At 41.9% G+C, this 23,118-nt stretch overlaps 1 protein-coding gene across 9 annotated transcripts in view; it reads right to left on the reverse strand.

Annotated features, from left to right (window-relative positions):
• Positions 1-21,921, reverse strand: part of ATP9B (ATPase phospholipid transporting 9B (putative)) — a 229,667-nt gene extending 207,746 nt beyond the window's left edge. Inside the window, exons 1-3 of one of the 9 annotated variants that reach the window (XM_082355628.1) lie at positions 19,148-19,261; positions 4,544-4,619; positions 3,875-4,048 (exon numbers count right to left, since the gene is read on the reverse strand). In XM_082355628.1, coding sequence (XP_082211754.1) covers positions 3,875-4,011 — 137 coding nt within the window. In that variant the 5' untranslated portion in view covers positions 4,012-4,048; positions 4,544-4,619; positions 19,148-19,261. Of the gene's footprint in view, positions 1-3,874; positions 4,049-4,531; positions 4,620-7,674; positions 11,176-12,167; positions 12,651-19,147; positions 19,342-19,509 lie in introns of those variants that run through there. The other 8 variants (XM_082355626.1, XM_082355629.1, XM_082355621.1 and 5 more) reach the window with 8 other exon arrangements.
• Between the last annotated feature and the right edge of the window lie 1,197 nt (positions 21,922-23,118).

Below are 23,118 nucleotides of genomic sequence, written 5' to 3' on the forward strand. Positions count from 1 at the left end.
GAAGGAGACGCAGAGGAGTCCCTGGAAGAAAGAAATACGGAGCTTTACCCGGGAACAGTTCTATGCGCACTGCACGGTTCCTCAGTTACTCAGTGTTCAGAAGACACTTTCCCATTTATATGTAAATCGCCTTACACTGTCAAGTCAAATTGAAACTAAATCCAATAGTGTACAAACTACACTTTTTTCTTAAAACATTTTAGTATTAGTAAGTTTTCGCAAATGCCTCTACAATCAAAGTAGTACTCCAATACTAAATAAAGCACATCTTTATATACCAAGATCCTGTCTTGTACAATTTTAAGGGGCCATAATTAAATAACTTCCAAAATTTAGAAAGCCTCCTTCCCAAATAAATAAATGAATAACTAATTCTATCCAACAGGTACCTTTGGTTACCAAGCCAAAAGAGACACAGCACTCATGTCCTCTTAAGAGATCAGCATTTTCTCATGTTTCTACACTCCAAACGTGTTGCAGATTAACTGAAAGTGCAGAGGCCATTTAGAACCGGGAACAATCTTAGCATTTGATACCCTCCCCCTTCATATGGAAATGCCATTCAGGGGTTCCACTTTCATGGGGACAAAGTGATTTTTGATAGCGAGTGAAATGTAAACCTCGTGAGAAAGGCACTACTGTCCCCCAGAACTACATGCCGGTGTGCATCACAGTAACCCACGTGGAGGACACTCCAAGGTTTAGAAGACAGATTACAGAAAAAGTTTTTTCAGAGTCAAATTTCTCAGAGTTGGAATTTTTGCCAAATAATAAAAATGAGAAGGCAGGTCTTAAGCCATGAAGAAATTAAAGCCTACTCAATCCCAGAAGAAGAAGAATTTAAAAATAAACCTTACTACTCACAGAATCTACAAATAAAAATACAATGAAATATCTGCAACTCATTAACATTTGCTATCTATCTTTACAATATTCATAACGTTTTCTTCTGCAATTAAACTAAGTAATTTTATATATCTTCTACTCTTTGATCCATCGCCTAATAACCTTAATAACACTGACTTTTATAATGCCTGGTATTTAGAAAATAGAAAGGTTAGCAAATATTCAAAACTGGAAATCTATAAGGAATAAAGAAAATCAGACCCATCCAAGTTGCTAACTGTACAGTCTGTTCTGTAAGGTGCAGTTTTAATTTCCATAACAACTTCCTGGTGTAGCGGATGCACACTGAACACGAAGTGTGGCCGCGCCTCAGGTCACTCTCGTCCACGTGGAAAGAGACGCTCGTGAGCGAAGCCACCACGACGGTTCGGTCAGCTCTGCCCACATGATCACCATTTACTAAGATAAAGACTTTACATACGTGTCGAGTATATATTACTGAGCTGTTTTAATATCCCCAAAACATGTTAGTTTTTGCCACTAACACCTAGATTTTCAAATACATTCTTAATATCTTCCTTAAGAAAAGGAATATTACAAATGAAATCCAAAATCTGGCTATGTTCCATTTGGTAAAAACAAAATCCTGTAAAAGACCGAAAATAATTAATTCAACAATGCCCACAATTCTTGGCAACTGTTTGACTGGTATGGATAAGTACCACTTCCAAAACACGGCCTGCCCTCTTGAAGTCCACACCATGAGCACGAGACTACGACCTTAAAGTTTTATGGCCATCAGTACCCACTCCCACGTCCCCAGTTTTTAGCAACTCTCTGTTATCCAGGGATCCTCCATGCACAGTAGGTAAGATTCTCAGCCTCCTCAATCCCACTGATCTCCACGTCAGGTTCCCTTTAGGAGGGTGAGACCAGGCACTTATCTACTTGAAGAGCGCAAGTCAGGACCGACCGCATTTGGACCACACCTCCTCGTCCTAGCGCTTTTCCCAGTCCATGGAGCCAAGAGCCAGGAAAGGCTCTGGCGAGTCAAGTCAGGCTCTGGTTCAGCTTCTGGCTTGGCCCTTGGCTCTCAGGAGAGGGCCTCTTCTAGTTCTTGGCCGTAAACAGCAGTGAGAATGCGCATCTCAAACAGCACCGCTGGGTCTGACCCCACTGCTCCTCCCACCCCACACTAATGGAGAACACACCACACGCCCATCAGACTGCAACTGTGGCACCGCCCAAAGCTCCTCTGCCGCAGCCGTCGCTTCAACTCACGACACTGGCCACCGTTCCCACCGTAACTGCCCAACCCCTCGCTTCCACAGCTGGTTCTGTAATGGCTCAGGCTTCTCCCTGATGGGCAAACAGTAATGAAATTATGCTGGGCTCAACAGATGCACGATTACTGATGGTCTCTACCAAGGCGTGACCAATTCTGTCATTTTTTAGTCCTCATGTGTATCCCAGACACCTCCTCACTTAAATGAACTAATGTTCCCAACTGAGGTCAAGATAAAAGCCATCCTCTCCAACACTATTTCACACGTCCTCCCCTATTTTTTCTGCTGCCTAAAAAAAGGATTATTAGTCTTCCTTTCCAACACTGTCCTTTTCTCCAGGGGGTCCCTTTCCTTCTTCCTTCATGGGCCTCTACCACACTGCTGCCATTTTAGGAATGTCATCCTTCCGGGTGGTTTCCACTACCATGACAGTAACAACAGCTCTCAAACCTACATCTCCACATCCTGCTCCTGGATCTGACAGAACTGTCTGTCTTAGACCAATCCAGTACATGACAGATTTACATAAGGTATCAGCTCATACCAGTCAGAATGGCCACCATTAAAAAGTCTACAAAGGATAAATGTTGGAGTGGGTGTGGAGAAAAAGGAACCCTCCTACACCGTTGGTGAGAATGTAAATTGGTACAACCAATTTACAACTCCAACTATGGAGAACGGTATGGAGGTTCCTGAAAAAACTAAAAGTAGAGTTACCATGTGATCCAGCAATCCCACTCCTGGGCATATATCTGGAGAAAACCATAAATCAAAAAGGTACATGCACCCCAATGTTCACTGCAGCATTATTTACAATAACCCAGACATGGAAGCAACCTAAATGCCCATCGACAGAGGAATGGATAAAGAAGATGTGGTACAGATATACAATGGAATATTACTCAGCCATAAAAAAGAACAAAATAACGCCATTTGCAGCAACATGGATGTACCTAGAGATTATCATATTAAGTGAAGTGAGTCAGTCAGAGAAAAGATAAATATCATGTGATATTGCTTATACGTGGAAAGTAAAAAATGATACAAATGAACTTATTTACAAAACAGAAACAGAGGAGTAAAAGATTTCCCAGCTTAAAAAAAAAAAAACCAGAAACAGACTCACAGACATAGAAAACAAACTTACGGTTACCAATGGGGATAGCAGGGAGGGTGGCGGGGGTGTAGATTAGGAGTCTGGGATTAACGTATACACAGTACTATATACAAAATAGATAAACAACAAGGACCAACTGCATAGCACAGGGAACTATATTCAATATCTTGTAATAACCTACAGTAGAAAAGAATCTGAAAAAATATATATACACGTATAACTGAAAAAATAAAGGGACTTGAGCATCCACTGATTTGGGTCTCAGAACCAGTCCTCCACAGATACCAAGGGACGCCTCTATAATCACAGATGGAAAAGAAAGGAACACAGTTTATAAATGTCAATACAGTGACCAGAATTAATTCTACCATGCAGTAATTACAAAATCACTAATTTCCTCCATCTTTTAAACATTAAAACATCTCACAAAAAAGTGAATTTGGCTTTCTGTCCCTTTTGGATTAGCACTGTTTGGTTTTGACTAAGGTTATTAATACTCTCCATGATGTCATTTAGAGAGCGGCTTCTTTAGTTTGATATAGAAACAAATGTGTTTAGAAGCTAAGCTTATAAATAACTGTGTAACCTTGGTGTGAAGGAGGTTAGGCAGCAATGGATAACAAACCTGGTACAGAGGAACTTCCATCCTCCACAGACAAACCACTCTAGGCCTCTCTTTCTTCGCATGATCCTAGCTCGCGGTAATTTGTGGTAATCACTTTCGTCATTCTCAAAGCCTTCTTCAGACATCATTAGTGGCATTTCATCCAAATGGGCAGACTCATCTTCCAGCTGGTACCTGGATAAAGGAAAGAACAGAGCACTGAGGCAGGCCAAGCAGTCTTCTGTGTACAATACGGGTCTCGCTTAGGGCAAGAGCTGGCCCAATTCTACTAATCACACTTTTCTTTTTCCCTCATACTAAGCTGTCCTCAGGGGAAGCAGACCATTACAAATAACACTGCACAATAATGCTACTTTCCTTTGCAAAAAACTTAACCAAGGTAAGCAGGAAAGGAAAGGCTGTCCAAGAAAGCTGCCGTTACCGTGCCGTGAGCGGAACCCTCCAAGCAGCCTTCCACGTGTAGTTGTTCTATCTACGTAAAAGACCATTCTTTTGATGTTTCTGTATGCTTGCAATATCTTATAATGAACAACTGGGGAAACTATATTCAAAGGACAGAAATTTTAAGACTGGAATAGATGTCCACTCTCCATTACTTCTTCCATCTACAGCTTCTCCATCTTTTCTCCTGCCACTGCCTCTAAGACCTGTGGTCACCTGGACACTTGCCATTTTCTCCATCATTACTATCTTCTTTCTCTAGATCTCCCGTCACTCTCGAAAGCCGACATTTTGGAAAAGAAGCCTACAGAAGGATGGACAATGATGAGTGCTGCTCCAGATAATCAGGAACATCTAACAGCACTAGCACAATTTCCATTCTGCTCTGAACTTCAGTAAAATGCATCTCCTTCAGTATATGACAAGCTTTATGTCTGCAGTTAGCTATCTTTTCAGCCATCCTTCAGGGACCTGTGTGCGTGTGCACGTGTGTGCGGCCTGTGCATGGGTGGGTGGGTGCCTGTATGTGCTGGTGCACATGTGAGTGTGTGGCAACGGTGCCATGTAGCACTCGCCTACTAGGATTCCGCGAAAAGGTCAGCAGGCAAGATTCCCAAAGCCTCTATCTTCATGAGACTTTATTCTTAAAATAAGTGCCTAGCTGTCAAGAATCCAAGCCCAAATGGAATTCAATGATGGAAAAAAGTCCTTGGACGTGAAGGCCAATGCCAACCTCCCACCTAAGTTTCTGTACCATCTTCTCAACATTTGGTAACTAAAAAAGAGTCCAGCGAGTGGACTTACCAGGTTACTCAGTTATCCCTACAGGGAAGACATTTATAACTCCCCATTAAAAAATATTTCAGCGAGTATATCTGTGCACAGCACTTCTCCCATATTTTAGATGAATTCTTTCAGAGAGTCCCAGGACTAGAATTGTTATGTAAAGTCATAAGCTCTAAAATACTTGATACATATTGCCAAACTGCAAATTTAAACTCCCACCAATATGAGAGCTATGAGAAATACCAAAAACACTAGAAGCAATTTACCTTAGCCTTATCAGACTGGGGCTGAATACATTTACTTATTTAAGGGGAAGAAGATCACCTCTGGTGTCACACGGGGTCCTACGCTACCAATGAACTATGGCCGAGGCTGCTCCCCTCTTGCACGGAAAATTCCATCTAGCTGGACGCGTTTCGGAAGGTAAGAGGGGCAGCAGGGGCGGCCCGCGCAGACGTAAGATCAGGGCCTCTCGCGAGCCTGGAAAGGCAGAAGGAACTTGGCAGTGGAGGCCCTTGCAAATCACAGGAAAGACAACCACTTCAGGTGAGAGGCAAACATGAGATTCACTCTGCACTCTGGCTGTCCTGGAGAACTGGTCGAGGCAGAGCTGGAGCCAATCAGGAGGCCGCTGCAAGAGCCCAGGACAGAGACAGACAGCGCTTGAACAAAGGAGCTGGAGAAAAAAGGAGAGAAGTGGGTAGATTCGGGGCATTTAAGAGCTAGAGCAGACAGACAGGTGACGCTTGACTATGAACTCAGAGGACACGAGAGCCTAAGGACGACCGGCCTGTACGGGAAGAAGCACGGCAGTACCGCTCAGTAGGACAGAAAACACTAGCAGGGGCAGGCTTCGGACAGCAGAGGGAGAACCCTGAGTTTGGTTTTACTCATTTTCAGTCTGAGGCCTCTGCAACATGACGCAGGCAGCGGCAGTAAATGGAGCGGGCCCGCCAAGGACGGGCAGGAGCTGGGAGGCCAGCAGTGGGAGGGAATCTATTCTTTGGCCCCACCAGCTCCTCTTCCCTTAGGAACCTGGCCCACCCCGCCCACCACCCGGGAAGGACCGCTGTGTAGCTGCCTGGGACCTCAAACCCTCCTGTGGTTGGTCGGGGACAGGCAGCCAACCAAGCTAAGCCACGGCTGTCCAGGAAAATTCCGCGGCTGGAGCTGAGAAGAAGGCGGCCGTCTCCCTAGCTAACTAAAGCTACTGTCTCCTGTGATAAGAGCTGTTGGAGGTCTATGCCACTATGTAGAGTAAGAAACCCAGAAAACCAGTCTTCTGAAAGAGAAAAATGAATCAGACAGGTATGTGTAAAATGAAAAAAATGTTTCATGTTTCTTGTTTCATGTTTCAAGATTAAAATGTTTCATGTTTAATCTTTCATGGAAGATTAAATACATAACCTACTTTCAATATCCAAAAACTTGCTTTTTTTTCAAAGCGTAAATCTACAAGAACGGAAAACAAAAGAGGAGATAACAAAATGTAAGAAGCTGGGGAAAGCAGATGGATGGATGGTAAACAACTAAGCAGAACCACGAAAATGGAGTCTGAAGCCAGCAGTGAAGAAACCAGAGAACCAAGGGATTGGAACCTCGGGATCGGGACCCTAGCAGGGCTGAAGACCGGCAGCAGCAAGTGCCTCTGGGAGGGGGCTGAAGGGACGCTGGAATAAGAACCAACTGAAAGCGCTGAGAGAAACATGTGGACCCTTACCTGCAGCCCCCCTCCCACCCAGCTAGGCAACCACCCCTCCGCTCCTCTGGGGAAGGGAGGCTGGGCTGAAAACAGAAGACTGAGTGAGGGGGCCACCGACCCGTCCCCCCCACTACCCTGCGGATTAACAATTCAGTGTGGAAGGGATGATGACAGTGACGAAAAGGAGAAGAAACCGGCACTGAACAGCTACTGACAGCTCAGACTCGCAGGCATTAATCTAGGCACTTCACATGTATTCATTTAATTCCCAGTTTTAGACAATTAACACAGAAAACCATACTACAAGAAAGAACAAAAACTCAAATGTCCATAGACAAACGTGGACCATACACACAATGGGATACCATTCAGCCATGAAAAGGAAGAAAACTGATACAAGCTACAACGAGAACCTTCAGGACATAATGCTCAGTGAAAGAAGCCGGACACGAGAAGACAAACACCGCGTGACTCCACTTACATGAGGTCCCCAGAGCAGTCAACTCCAGAGACAGAAGGTAGACAGAGGCGAGCGGGCAGTGGGGGAGGGTGGAGGTCAGTGTCGAAGGGGCACAGAGTTTCAGTTTAGGAAGATGGAAGTTCTGTGGGTAGATGGCGGTGGCGGTCACACAGCAACGGTAACGTACTTAATGCCATTTACTGGGCACTGAAAAACGGCTGAGGTGGTATCTCTTACGTTACGTACACTTTGCCACAATTTTCTAAAGAAGAACAGACCTCCGTAATTATTGTCGGTGACGCCCTGCTCTCCGGCAGCCACGTCACCGCTGGAAGGCGGACCCCCCTCACCGCCGCCCACGCCCTCAGCGCGCCGAGCTAATCCCCGCCGCACGGCTTCACCTGCACTTACCACGAGGCCCTTCTCCTCATCCTCCTGCTGGCTGCCACAGCCAGCGTGCTGCACCCTTACACACGGGGCAAGCTGGCTCAAGAGGTCGATCGTTCGGGGAACAGGCTTGTCAATCAGACAACAAACCAGAGTGAAAAAGAACTCCTGCAGGCGTCTCAGGCGAAGGAGCCCCGGACAATGGATGGCTAAAGTTTACTGGGTCCTTACTGCGGCCAGGCACTCTGGGGGTCTCTATTCTGCATCATCAAAGAAGAAAACTTTAAAGCAAATGAGAAAATGGGGAAAAATATGCAGCACATGACAGAAAAAACGATTCTTTATAAGCAGCTCTCACAAATCAATAAGAATCAATAAAAAAGGAAACACTTTGAATGACACATGAACAAAGACAATTCACAAAGGAAGAAATACAGCTATACTTAGAAAATTACACTCCACCGCATTAGGACCTTACAACAAACACTTGAGCGTCTACTATGTGCTAGCGCTGTCCCTGCGGGTACAGAAGCAAAGAGGCACACGAAGCCCCTGCTCATACACAGCTTAGGTACTAACAGGACAAAAACAAGACGTAAACTATTTTCAAAAGGGAAAGTGCTAGGAAGACAATAAAGGGGGTGATGAGACCAGAAGTGACAGGAGGGGGTCTTCCTCAGATTGTCCAGGAGCCTGAGTCTCAAGAAGCGACACCTGGATGAAAAGCAGCCAAGCACACCAAGGTCTAGGAAGACCTAGAGGGGCTGCAGAGCCTGGAGGGCTGCAGGAGGGGAGACAGCCAGTGTGGCTGGAGGGAGCGAGCCGGGCGGAGCTGCGGCAAATGCAGCTGCAGATGCAGCGGGGCAAGCCCCACAGACTGGGAAGCCGAAAGGAAGAGCGTAACGCGAATTCAAAGTGGAAGAGGAAGGCAGTGGAAGGCTTTAAGCCTGGGAAGAATTTTTGTTTTCAAAAACGACGTTTAAAACATGCAAATTAAAACAACTGAAAAAATACTTCTTAACATCTGGCATGGCCAACAGTCTTGGATAACCAGGGACTCTTAATTGCTGGTAAGAATGCGAACAACTTTTTGGAGACTAATTTGTGAAGATGCATTGAAAGCCTTTTTTTTTTTTTTCTTTTTGGTAATGCAATTAAACTTTAACGCACAGGTTCTATTATCTCATAAAATTAAAACTATATACAAGATATATCTACAAAGATAATGATCACCGTGCTGTGCCGATCACCCCAAAAGCCTGGAAAAACCTTAATATCAACGATTAGAGTTGCTTTTAGTACATGATGGAATACCATATCATCACTAAAAACAAGAAGGCAGAAGACCTCTGGCTGAAAGCATATGTCAGGAGAAGTAGCAGTCACTATTATCACCTCTCTTTTGAACACCTTACTCCACTAATCAAAGGGATACTCGTTTTAATCTCTCCATATAATCTTCTACAAACAACTCCAATTACTACTGATACCATCACTGAACATCCCTACAGCAAGCGACCTATCATTTGAGATGGTTTAGGCAAAAAATTACATAATCTAAGACAGAACTAATACTTTTCCTCTCAAAAATTCCTTTTTTCTTACTTCTGTGTAAGATTACTTCTTTTAAAACAGTCAACTAGAAAATGAATATTTATACAAAATGTAATTAAAATTCAAAACACCACTTAAATATATTATAATATAGTATACAAAATGAGATTTTTAGTCTTTTTCATTAAGTTCTTTTAGGCATTGTGTTGTTTTTTAGCAAAAGTCACAATCTTATCAAGTTTAATGCTAGAAAAGCAGTACAATGAGTCTGAAAGATAATGAATATAAGCAACATCATGTTTAGTAACCTCAACTTCAGAAATGGAGCCTTTGAGCTGGCAAGCAATTTATTCCACTTCCAAAGCAATTTTCCTATTGTACTGAAAATTTTACCTCAGTATTTAAAAACAATAAGATGATGAATAATGGATTTTTCAGAGACAGGATAAGCAGAGAATCTTAAACTTGTCTTTGTTGCCTGGTGCCATACACACTTAATTGGTTTGTCACTCAAGAAAGATCAACGCTTCCAGCAATTAAGTATAACTCTGGAAACATATTTTTAAAATGAGTAAAAACAATGTGAACAAAGACGACAGAACGGATGCTACTGAGCCCAAGAGTACCACCACGGTAAGAACTGAAGACAGCTATCTCAGCTGCTGCCAAAGGTTTAAAAAATTAGGAACTTTCAACAAAACATTCAAGTACTGGAAGATGAATAATTTACATGTATCTAAGTAAAAGTAGGTCAATACAATAACTACCTTAAACTCACATTTTTACCTTAAGTATCCAACAGCCTTATTGTTTCCACTTTGATGAGAAACATTTCTGAGAGTCAACTGATATTAAAGGGAGAAAAACATTTAAAATATGCCTAATGCTTAAACCTTCTTTAAGAAAAATAAACACCCCCTCTCTGCCTACATGTTAATAACGCAGAAAAACAAAGCGACAAAATGCTACAGAGAAATGTGTACATTTTCTTCATCAAATACAGCTTCCAAGTTCAACTGTGTCACTGATGAGTCATTAATGAGCAGCAAAACCGTATGAACTTCTGAAAAACTGGAACTCCTTCCTTCCTACAGCAGCAGAGGAGATGAACAAGGGAATCGTTTAAAAAAAAAAAAAAATTTAAAGGAACAGCGCCAGAGCAGCGTGCCTTGACATCAGCAGCAAAAACAAGCAACAGGGACAACGGTCAGGCAGTCCCTCAAGCTGAGGTGCCCCGGCCACACACTGTGTATGCAGTAACCTTGGAGTTACTGACTCCTCTTACACAATGTTCTGTAAGAGATGAGAATACCAACTTCTCGAATAAGAAATTACACCAACACTATACATAAATGGAGACAAACTTCTGAATCAGAGTTAATGGTACGATATCTAATATATGTAAATGTCAATCTAGAAATTTACAGATGAGCAGGCCAGTTAGCTCAGGACACACACTCCAGTTGCCCAGAATGTGCTGTCCCAATCGCCAACTCTATCTTCATGCTGACACTGTCAGTTTAGAAAATTAAGTGAGACATTTCCATGCTGGCAAGTGTGAAGAATGTCGTAAACGTACGCGAGCTAGAGCCCTTGTAAAGGAAATTAATTCTATAAATTTTAAGACTATGTCTCTGATTCCAAGGAATCCTGGGCCTGGGTACTTGGATAAATGCTATCTTACTAATCATTCTGTACTTTAAAAAAGCTTTCAGGGCTTCCCTGGTGGCGCAGTGGTTGAGAATCTGCCTGCCAACGCAGGGGACACGGGTTCAAGCCCTGGTCTGGGAAGATCCCACATGCCGCGGAGCAACTGGGCCCGTGAGCCACAGCTACTGAGCCTGCGTGTCTGGAGCCTGTGCTCTGCAACAAGAGAGGCCGCGATAGTGAGAGGCCCGTGCACTGCGATGAAGAGTGGCCCCCGCTTGCCGCAACTAGAGAGGGCCCTCGCACAGAAACGAAGACCCAGCACAGCCAAAAATAAATAAATAAATAAATTTTAAAAAAAAGCTTTCAATTGCAAACCATCACAGCAAAGGAAAAGTTTCATCTTTACAAATAGTAAAATATTCTTTTATCATCATGATAATTGTAAAATTTTTAAGATTCAGAGAAAATTGTGGGTAGACACTCAATGAGAAAACTAACACTAAAAAAAAAAATTGTGTTGCCTCTACCAAGAAATGTACTAATATTTTAGAGACAATCAGACAGTAGGCAGCTGTTCTCAGCATGAGTCTCTTTTTAAAAGAGACTAATAAAACAGAAGACTTAAATAAGATCCACAGCCCCATAGCATAACACCAAAACGTCCAGGATACAAGCAAAAATCACTCATTACACCAAAAACCAAAAAATCTCAACTTGAATGAGAAAAGAGAATCAAGAGATGTTAACATCAAAATGATGCAGATGTTGCAATTATCTGACAAGGGTTTTAAAACATTCATCATAAAAATGTTTCAACGGGCAATACAAACATGTTGAAGCATATGCAAAAGAACAGAAAGACTCAGCAAAGAAACAGCTAATATAAATTAGTATCAACTGGAAATTTTGAAACAAGAAAAAAAAAATAGCAGAGACTTAACTGAATGGACAGGCTCAGCAGCAGAATGAAGGAGACAGAGGAAAAATCAATGAACTTGAAGACAGAACAACAGAAATCACCCAATGTGAACAGAAAACAGACTTAAAACAAATGAACAGAACTCATGACCATATGGGACTAAAAGAAAAGATCTCACAAGGTGTCACTAGAGTATCAGAAGAAGAGAAAAAAGAAGGTCCCAAACATAAGTATTCAAACAAATAAAGGCTGAAAAACGTCTATTTGACAAAAGATTCAAGAAACTAAGTGAAACAGTATAAACTCAAAGAAATCTATGCTAAGGCCCATAATAATTAAACTACTGAAAACTAAAGACAACGTTTGAAAGTAGTGAGAAATGGTGATATCTCACCTACAAAGGAAAAATCATTCCAATGACATCAGATTTCTCATCAAGAATCATGCAGGCCAAAAAGAAGTGACATAACATTTTTCAAGTGCTCAACCCCAAACTGTATATCTGGTGAAAATATCCTTTAGGAATGAAGGGGAAATAAGACATCCTCAGATGAAGTAAAACTAAAAGATTTATTTCCAGCAGACCTACCCTCAAAGTATAGCTAAGGAATTCTTAAAACAGGACAGAAACAATAAAATAAAGAATTTTGGTACATCAGGAAATAAAAGAACAACAGAAATAGCAAAAATATGGGTCAGTATAATAGACCATCCATCTCCTCTTGAGTTTTCTAAATTATGTTTGAGAGATGAAGCAAAAATTATAACACTGTCTGATGTGCAATTCTAATTGTATGTAAGGGAAATATTTAAGTACTTTTACATATGTAAAATTTACATGTAATTTTACAAGATACAAGCATACCTCAGAGTTATTGTGGGTTTGGTTCCAGACCACTGCAATAAAGCAAATATGGCAATAAAGTGAGTCACATGAATTTTTGGTCTTCTGGTGCCTATAAAAGTTATGTTTACAATGTACTGTAGTCTATTAAGTGTGCAACAGCATTATGTGTAAAAAAAAAAAAAAATACGTGCCTTAATTGAAAAATACTTTATTACTTAAAAATGCTAACCATCATCTAACAATGCAGGGTTGCCACAAACCTTTAATTTGTAAAAAACACAATAATGCAAAGCATAATAAAACAAGGTATGCCCATAATTACATTACCAATAGGGGAGAATAAAAGGATGTAAGGTAAGGATTACACACTTTACTCAAATTGATAAAATATCAACACAAGCATACTGTGATGAGTTATGTATGTATAATATAATATCTAGAACTGCTAAATAGTATTTATACAAAGAGAAGATCCAACATAAAACACCATAAGTAAATCAAAATGGAATTCTAAAAAGTGTTCAAAGTAACCCACAAGAAAGCAGGAAAAAGAAAACAGAGAAACAAAAAACACAGAAAACAAAAAGTAAAATGGCAGATGTAAGCACTAACTAACCATCACTACAATGAATGTAAATGTTCTAAATACATCAACTCTAAGACACAGATCAGCAGAGTGGATAAAAAATATAAACCAACCATATACAGACTAAAAGAAACTCACTTTAAATATAAGTAGGTTGAATTTAAAAGGATGGAAAATTATACACTAGGCCAACATAAATCAAAAGAAAGCAGAAGTGGCTATATTAATGTCAGTTAAAGTAAACTTCAGAGCAATAAAATTACTAGAGACAGACAGGGAAATTACGTAAGGATAAAAGTGTCAGTCCATCAAGAACACAAAGCAATCCCAAACGCAAATGCACCAAACAACAGACCTGCAAAATATGTGAAGCAAAAACTGATGAAACTGAAAGAAGAAATAGACAAGTCCATGATTACACTCAAGAGACTTCAACTATCCACCCTCAACAACCCATACAGCAACTAGACAGTAAACCAGCAAGGAGAGAAGAACTCAACACCATTAACTAACGAGATCTAATCACATTTCAGAACATTTCACCCAACAACAGCACCATACACTTTCTTTTCAAGAGCCCCAGGAATTCTTACCAATGCAGACCATATCCTCAGTCACAAACTGCATCAAATTTAGAATAACTGAAATCACACAAAGTGTGTTCTTTGATCACAAAGGAATCACACTAGATATTAGTAACAGGAAGATAACAGTAAATTTTCCAAACACACTTCTAAATAATCCATGGGTCAGAGAGGATGTCTCAGAGAAAATCAAAATACCAGAATTTGTTGGACACAGATAAGTCAGTACCAAGAGGGAAATTTACAGCACTAAACGTTTACACTAAAAAAGAAGTCTCTAATCAATAATCCAAGCTCTTACCTTAAGAAATGAAAAGAAGAGAAAAATAAACCTAATGTAAGCAAAGGAAGGAAAAAATAAAGAGCAGAAATTAATGAAGTTGAAAAAAAGAAAACGATAGAAAAAATAAGTAAAATAAAGATGGATCTTTGAAAAGATCAAACCTCTAGCAAGAATGACCAACAAATAGAAGTGAAGGCACAAACCACCAACACCTGAATGAAACAACATCAAAAGGGAAATACAGGACTACTACAAACAACTCTACACACATAAATACAGCAACTTACCTGAAACAAACCAATTGGTCATGGGGCACAAACTATGAAAACTCACCAAATATGAAATAGATCATTTGAATAGCTCAATAACTATTAAAGAAACTGAATTTTAAATTAAAACACCCTAAAAAGAAATCTCCACGTCCAGATGGTTTCACTGGAAAATAGCAAACATTTAAAGAAGTAACACCAACTTCACACAATGTCTTCCAGAAAGTAAAAGAGAAGGGAACATTTCCCTATGCATCTCACGGGGCCAGAAAGTAAAAGAGAAGGGAACATTTTCCTACTCATCTCGTGGGGCCAGGTAACAGGGGTAAAATCTGACCATCACTGCCACTCTATTCATGGAATTTAAAGTCTAACGAGAAGAGAAGCAGTTATAGTCAAGTGCAATCTGTGGTATGAGGGGAAACAGAGCCCTACAGGAGCCTGGCAGGAGCATGCCATTTTATCCTGGCTGGGGTTGAGATCAAGGAAGCCTTTAGAAGTAGTCGTTTCAGATGCTGACAAAGTCAGGAATAACGCCACTGAAATAATGGAGATGTGTAAATGCCAGAAGAAACAGCTAGAAGGGTCCAAAGTAACTGCCTGTGGGATGAGAGGCTGGGATAAGGGAGAATGAAGAAGAGGGGTAGAGAGCCACAGTATCTTATCATAAGCCTTTTACCACCAATTAACTTTTTAAACTATACGTAAATGTTACCATGATAAAATACAACCAAAGCCAAACTTCACAAAATAATGTAGAAGCACAACTTCCAGCCACAATCCATTTCTCCCTGCTCCTCTCACCTAAGTACGACTATAAACCTCGGAAATAAAGCAAGAGCCAACCACAGGAGAGCTCTGGAAGGTAGGAAGAAGGCAGCAGTGAGAGGAAGAGAGCTGGGCTGATCTGGGATGCAGAACTGGAGGAACACAGTGGCAGGACGTCTTACACGCCCCCACCGGACAAAAGGAAGGACACAGGCCCAGCATTGCCTAACTCCCAACCTAGCAAGAAAAGGCAGCCCAGGAAGGCCATTACTCCCCTGGCAGAACAAGAGTCCACCACCACCAGCAAGATAAGATTGACAAGTAGCCATGGGAATTGGCATCCTTTCCCACGGGCCTGAGACTCCCCTATCCCACCCAGGGACACGAGGGCATCCAGGTGGCACCAGTTAGGGCCCCTGCCACAACAAGAGGTTAGAGGCCTCAGGAAGCCTCTGTGTCCCCATGAGCCTGAGGCACCCCTCTTCTCAGCGGGGTGGGGGGCGGTCAGCAGCACCAACAAGTGCAACCCCACGACTGAAGCAGCCAGCTCAGGAAATGGCTTCTATCCATGGCCTCTCCTCTTCTCCAAGATCCCAGAGCAGCCAGGGGCACCAGCAAAAAGGATTTGGGCACAGAAAGCCTCCCGGCCACCGTGGTGCTGAGTCTCCTCTCCTACCAAGACACACCAGGGAAGTCAGTGGGCACGTATGGAGAGGGTACGTCCACAGCCACTGCCCAGCCAACACAGCCTCGCCATCCACATGGGATGACACCACCACCTCTCACCAAAAGACACTGGGCCTAGGGAAATCCCTTCTTTTCCTCAGCAGCATAAGCAGAGACAAGTACGAGCTCCAGTAGCACCACATAAACCAAGCACACCAAAAATCACAACCCTGAGAATTAAACTGTCATTGGAACCATAGCCGACAAAGGTAGGCCAGGACCTATGTGCTAAATCTAAACAGGGTGATCATCTGCTAAAATAAAAGATATAAATACGGCCCACATTCTCCCAATATAATAGACGAAATATCCAGGAAACAATCAAAAACCATTCATCATACAAAGAACCAAAACACTGACAGTGTGAATTAGAAAAGACAATCAAGTGACACCAAAACTAAGATTAACTCAGATACTGGAATTATGTACCAAGCATTTCAAGCACCGAACATAAATATGCTTCAACAATCAATTTCAAATTCTCTTGAAACAAAGAAAAATTATAAAACTTAAAAATACAATAGTAGAAACAAAACTTCACTGGATGGGATCTACAGTAGAGTGAAAATGACAGAGGACAGAATTAGGGAACTTGAGAACAAGTAAATAGAATTTACACAGCCTGAACAACACAGAGAAAAGAAACTGGGGGAAAAAAGAGCCTAAAGGAATTACGTAAAACTAACAAAAGATCCAGCATTTGTATCACTGGAGTCCAGAAAGAAGAGGAGAAAGGGGTGGAAATGAAAGAGGACTTGAAGAAATAATGGCTAAAAACTCCCTAAATTTGGGGAAACAAAATACAACAGACTCAAGAAGCTCAGTGACTACCAAACTAGTTAAACCCAAAGAAATCACACCAACATACATCAAAACATGAAAGCAGCCAGACATAAATGATGCGTTACCTATGGGGAACACCAATTTGAATGACAGTGGACTTCTAATCAGAAACTATGAAGGCTGGAAGGAAGTGGAACAATAGTTTCCAAGTACAAAGAAAAGAAGTGTCAACCAGGAATTCTATACCCAATAAAACTACCTTTCAGGAATAAAGGAGAAATAAAGACATTCTAAGATGAAATCTCAAGACGGGCTATAGGAAGGTCTTGAAATAGAAAGGAAATAAAAAAAGAGAATCCTGGAACATCAGGAAGGAAGAACAAAAAGAGCAAAAATATGGGTAAATACAATAACCTATCCTTATCATCACAAGTTTTATAAACCATATTTGATGATTTAAACAAAGAGTATAACACCATCTGATACTCAGGACATGATATTTACATTGCAGTGGGGAGAAGGGAGGTAAAGGAACCAAAATGAGGTTTCCACATAGTAAAATACTGATACCAATACACTACGGTGGTAAGTCACACACATACACTGTAATACCCAGAGCAAACACTACAAAAACTATACAAAGACCTACACCAAAAAACACTGTAGCGACATCAAAAGAGCGTTCAAGTAAAAGGAAAGTAAGAAGAGAAACAGAAGAATGAGAATCCGAAGAAACACAAAACAGATTAATAAAGTGGCACACTTAAACTCTAATGTATCAGGGACTTCCTTGCTTCCTTGGTGGTCCAGTGGTTAAGACTTTGCCTTCCAATGCAGGGGGTACGGCCTCAATCTCTGGTCAGGAGCCAAGATCCGACATGCCTCAGGGCCGAAAAACCGAAACATAAAACAGAAGCAATATTGTAACAAATTCAGTAAAGACTTTAAAAATGGTCCACATCAAAAAAAAAAAAAAAAACTTAATAAAAAACTCTAATGTATCAATAATTACCTGAAATGTAATGGCCTAAATATACCAATCAAAAGACAGAGATTGACGGATTGAATAATGGAGAAACATGATCCAACAGAAACTCACTTCAACAACTTAGATAGGTTGAATGCTAACACCATGCAAACATTTATCCACAAAAAGCAGATGTGGCTACACCAGTCTACTAAAGTAGACTCCAGAGTAAAAAAAAAAATTGCCAGAGACAAAAAGAGAAATATTTCCTGACAATAAAATAAGTTTCCACCCTGAAGACACAGAGATCCTAAATGTATATTTACCAAATGACTGAGCCTTAAAATATATAAGGCAAAAACTCACAGATGCGAACTTTGATGGAAACCTATTGTGAAATAGGTGGCACGTTTTCAAATAATATCTCCTAAAATCAACCACTTAGAAGATTACCTAAGCAATTACTCTTCCAGGTAATATCAGGGAAGAAAGAAAACGATACTTCTCCACTTCAGGGCCAAACACTAAAAATGGGCACCTTACTAGCTTCTCCTGTAACCCTCAACAATTCTATGAGGAAAAATACTGCCCCCCGCCTCTGTAAAGCAGAGGAAATTAGGGCTTATGGTTACCTAAGATCAAACAGCTAACTAATACGGAAATGAACCAAGATTCAATTCAGCTCTGTAACAGTATAATATGTATTCTTTTGACTACATGTTACAGCCTCTCAAATAGCCCAAACCAAAAACCATTCTAAAATTGGAATCCTGAAGCAACTGGCTATTGAAACCTGTACTTTTTCCCTCTATGTACTAAAGGCTGATTGCTTCTACAATTGCTCAGGAATAAAATTTTAACAACTCTGAAAGGCATTATCTCCCCTTCCTATGAGTTTCTTTTTCTAACCACTCTATCATTTATAAGTGTAGTATTCTTCCCTTTGGGTAAGAAATAAGCTACGAACTAAAACCAACTAGGGTATGAGACTTCCATTTAAAAATCAAAGGTCTTCACTGTTTAATTCTACCACTTACTAACTGTAACAATTTAACCTTTCTGAATCTCCGTTTCCCATTCTTAAGAGCAAAAATTCTTGTCAACACAAAGTACTTTGTATGTACACGTTCAAGTAAAACGTGCACTTAGTAAACAAACTGAAATGTCTTCACTTGCTGTTTACACTTGTGAAAGTGATTCCCAACAAGGTTTGTATTTCTAAAACTAACTGGAAGTTGTATCTGCCATCTTCGCGATTTCTCCGGTGACACAGTACGGGTCTCGGAAACTAACAACTGCGTGATGGGTGCCGTGGGACCTGCGGTGCCCGTGCTACTTGAGGGAGCAGCCCCCCGAGCCCGAGGCTCTTCCTCCTCTGCGCTCAGCCCGGCGCCGGCGCGCACCAGGGTCGTGGCAGCGCCCGGGCCCCTCCCGGAGCGTGGACGCCCTCCCCGGCTCAGGCGCACCCGCGGGGCTCCGGAGCCGGCCGCCCTGGGCGGACCCCACCGGACCGGGCGGGGAGGGGCGCCTGGGCGGAAGGGTGGGGCGGCACCGCCGTTACCTGCTGGGCCGCTCGGCCCCCGGCCCGGGCCCCGCCGCGCTGAAGTAGGCCGCGCGTTTGCAGTTGGCCGCGGCCGCCGCGCTGCGCACCGGGCACAGAGGGATCTGTTCCGCCATGTTCTGGCCGCCACCTTCCCGCCCCTCCTGGATCCCCCTCTGTTCGCCGCCTTTCCCCGCCCTCTCCTCTCAGCTGCGACCCCGCTGAGGCTCCGCCCGCGCGCCCTGCCCCTTCACCGTGCGTCGAGGCCTGATGGCGTCACCACGTGTCGGGGCCCGATGACAACACCGTTAGCGATGGTGCGGTGCGGGAGGCGGAGACACCCGAGACCCCGCCCCCCGCGCGTCGGGGACCGGTGACGTTACCTGCGGCGAGGGCGCGAGTGGGACGCGGTGGCGTTCGCAGGCCCGGCTCCCCGCGCGTCGGCCACCGGTGACGTCACCGCGCGGCGAGGGAAAGAGCGGCGGCCGCGTAGTATCGCGCAGGGCGGGGTGCGTGCGCGCATGCGCCGCTGGCCGGACTGTGCTGAGCGCGCATGAGCCGCAGCGCTTTCTAGTAAGAAGTGCGGCGGGTGTTGGTCCGCCGGTGTGCCCCGCCCGTGGGGACTTCCCTGAGAGCCAGGTGCAGGGCACCGAGGGCCTTGCCGCACACCCCTGGGACCCCAGCGCACCGGAGCCCGGCCACCTCCTTAGCGCAGTGCGCAACCTGGACGCCGCGCGGGGCCGACCCGCCTTCCCTCCTCCGTCCGGCGGCGCCCCCTGCACACCCGGTCCCTGCAGGTTCCCCCTGTGGTGAATGAAGCTGGTGGCCAGTGCCTGTTGCCACAGTAGCATGTGGGTCTTGAGTGTCCAGCTAGATCACCACTCTCAACAACTGACAACCCTGAAGGATATACTTTATTGTCCTATAGGCTGTTAGCCAGTTTTGTGTATAACCCAGCAGTCTTACCCTAACATTCCTATGTTAAATCGCCTCTAAATACCTCGGTCCTGCAATACTCTTTGAGCTGATCTCAGTATCTGACTGACTGTATCTTCCCTCTTAATAAGTTGAATAAAATTTTTGGCCCATCTTTATTATGTATCTGCACGAGAGTTGTTTTACCTCTCGAAAATTATACTTTAGCAAAATGACAAATTTTCAAATATTGAAGAAGAGCTTCCTTATGTATTTTTAAAAGCGGATGACTGGGTATCGAATCATGGAATTTAAATGCCATTTGATACATTTGAAAGAGTGATGTCACAGTTCTGTTTTTTAAATGTAAATACTAAATGCCAAAAATGCATGAGTTGTAACTATTTACACTTATAATGAAAGCTTTGAACTATCAGTACAAAATGTGTGAAGGAATACATACTTCTACAAAATTCTAGGGAGTCAATGAGCAAAAAAGTTCAAAGACTGCTATCGTAATGCACAGTTTTTTTAAAAAAACTTCCATAAAATAAGAATCTTGTAAAAAATCCGCCTTTAAATATATCTTTTATAGGCCAATTTTAGCATTTATGATTTCTTCCTGATACTTTCTTTGCTTTGCTCTCATGGAACTCTCCCTCTAGAGAAATGCATTCTTTCTCTGTACAGGTAGGGGATGGAAGATGGGAAGTTAAACAAAAATAATCTTCACTCCCACCCCCTCTAACATATACCTGGATTCGGAAGATCCCAACGTGGACCAAAACACAAGATTTCCAACATCGCGTTTCATTCCTTGAATAGAAATATATTTTAAAGGGGAAAGATTAAGTACCCTCCAGATTTATGATGCCTTGATTTCTTATAAAGGAGAAAAATGTAACTCCAACAGAATAAGGTTTTTATTCAATTCACCACACAATGCTCTCACATTAATTATATCTAGTTCATAATTTAGAACGAATAGATTTTTGTGCAGTCATTTATTCTAGCTTCTCATATTCTGAAGGAAGAATTTAAGTCAACCACAAAAATGTGTGTGTGAGCATGTGTGCGTGCATGTGTGTGAGTGGGTGCGTGTATACATGGCATTTATTTGGCACCTGAAACTTCAGCCATACCCTAGAAAACCGATAACTTGAAAAAGAACTCCTGGCTGTTTAGGATCCAGCTGAAGTACATTTAGATCAATGTATTTAGACGGTTCATAGTTTCCTTTAAACTACTCATTCAATTACTGCTTTGTAATGAACCATAGATGTTTCAACTATTCTATCAAAATGGGAAAAAATGCAATTAATAGCTTCTCATGGAGAGTTTCAAAGGATTAGCTAAAGAATAAATAAACTGGAAACAAGCTTTACTCTTTGGAGTCTCGTTACAGTTGGTTGGGATTTGGAATCAATAAGGCTGTTCTGTATCAACAGCTCTGTGGCTGACAAGGTCTTTCTACCTTTCATTTTAATGCTTGAGAATCTTTCTAGGCACAATACCATAGTCTCAATAATGATAAGAAGTGGAACAACCCAATCAAAAAAATAGGCAGAAGATCTAAATAGACATTTCTCCAAAGAAGACATACAGATGGCCAAAAGTCACATGGAAAGATGCTCAGAATTGCTAATTATTAGAGAAATGCAAATCAAAACTACAATGAGATACCACCTCACAGGGGTCAGAATGGCCGTCATTAAAAAGTCTACAAAAAACAAATGCTGAAGAGGGTGTGGAGAAAAGGGAACCCTCCTACACTGTTGGTGGGAATGTAATTGTTCAGCCAATATGGAGAACGGTATGGAGGTTCCTTAAAAAACTAAAAATAGAGCTACCGTATGATCCTGCAATCACACTCTTGGGCATATATCTGGAGAAGACCATAATTTGGAAAGACATATGCACCCCAATGTTCATTACAGCATTATTTACAATAGCTAAGACATGGAAGCAACCTAAATGTCCACTGACAGATGAATGGATAAAGATGTGGTGTATATATATATATATATACACACACACACAATAGAATATTACTCAGCCATAAAAAGGAATAAAATAGTGCCATTTGCAGCAACATGGATGGACCTAGAGATTATCATACTAAGTGAAGTAAAACAGAAAGAGAGTCACAGACATGGAAAACAAACTTATGATCACCAAAGGGGAAAGGGGGGTGGGGGGAAGAGATAAATTAGGAGGTTGGGATTAACATATACATACTACTATATATAAAATAGGTAACCAACAAGGACCTAGTGTATAGCACAGGGGACTATACTCAATATACATAAAACTGTACTGCTGGACTGTACACCTGAAACTAACACGATATTGTAAATCAACTATACTTCAGTAACAGATAATAATAATAATGACAGAAGTGGAAAGTCTAAAAGTGGCTCTAGAAGAAGTTTATTCTTTTGTTGAAGTTTCATTTTTGTCTCTACCACTTCAGGCAGGTGAAGCTAATCACTTCAAAATTCTTAAAATGAAATTGTTCATATTGAGCATATTTATTGCAAACTGTGGAAGCCCACAAGATACTGTATAGGATGTTCTCAATAATGATGTAAAATTCTCTTGAAAATTCAGAAGAGAGGGTATAATACCAAGTACCACCATATTATAATTTTATGTTCAGAAAATTCTGTATGGAGAATTCTGTATATAACACTTTATATACAGAATATATACATGGAATAATATATATGATTTGTATAAAATATCTTATTTTGGAAAAATGGAAATCAGTCTGCTCATTTTGTAAAAATAGTGCTTCCATTAAGAGTATCATATAAAATGAAATTACTGTATATTTATATATACACACATATCTGTGGAGGAAGAGATTAAAGTGTATGTACCTTCCAGATTTTTCTTAGACTAATGGGAGAAGAAAAGGCTGGTAGTGGATTTTGTAACTCTACCTTATAGCAGAGGGGCTACAGTAGATATTGCCAGGTCTTTCCATTTGTGCGAGATCTGGAGGAAGAAATGGCCTGCCTCTCACCACTGAAGTAAAGGAAACCCAAGCTCTACCTGCCCCTGGCTGCCAGGGC

Source organism: Balaenoptera borealis (assembly GCF_965194805.1).
Source record: "Balaenoptera borealis genome assembly, chromosome: 14".
In the NCBI taxonomy this organism is placed as follows: Eukaryota; Metazoa; Chordata; class Mammalia; order Artiodactyla; family Balaenopteridae; genus Balaenoptera; species Balaenoptera borealis.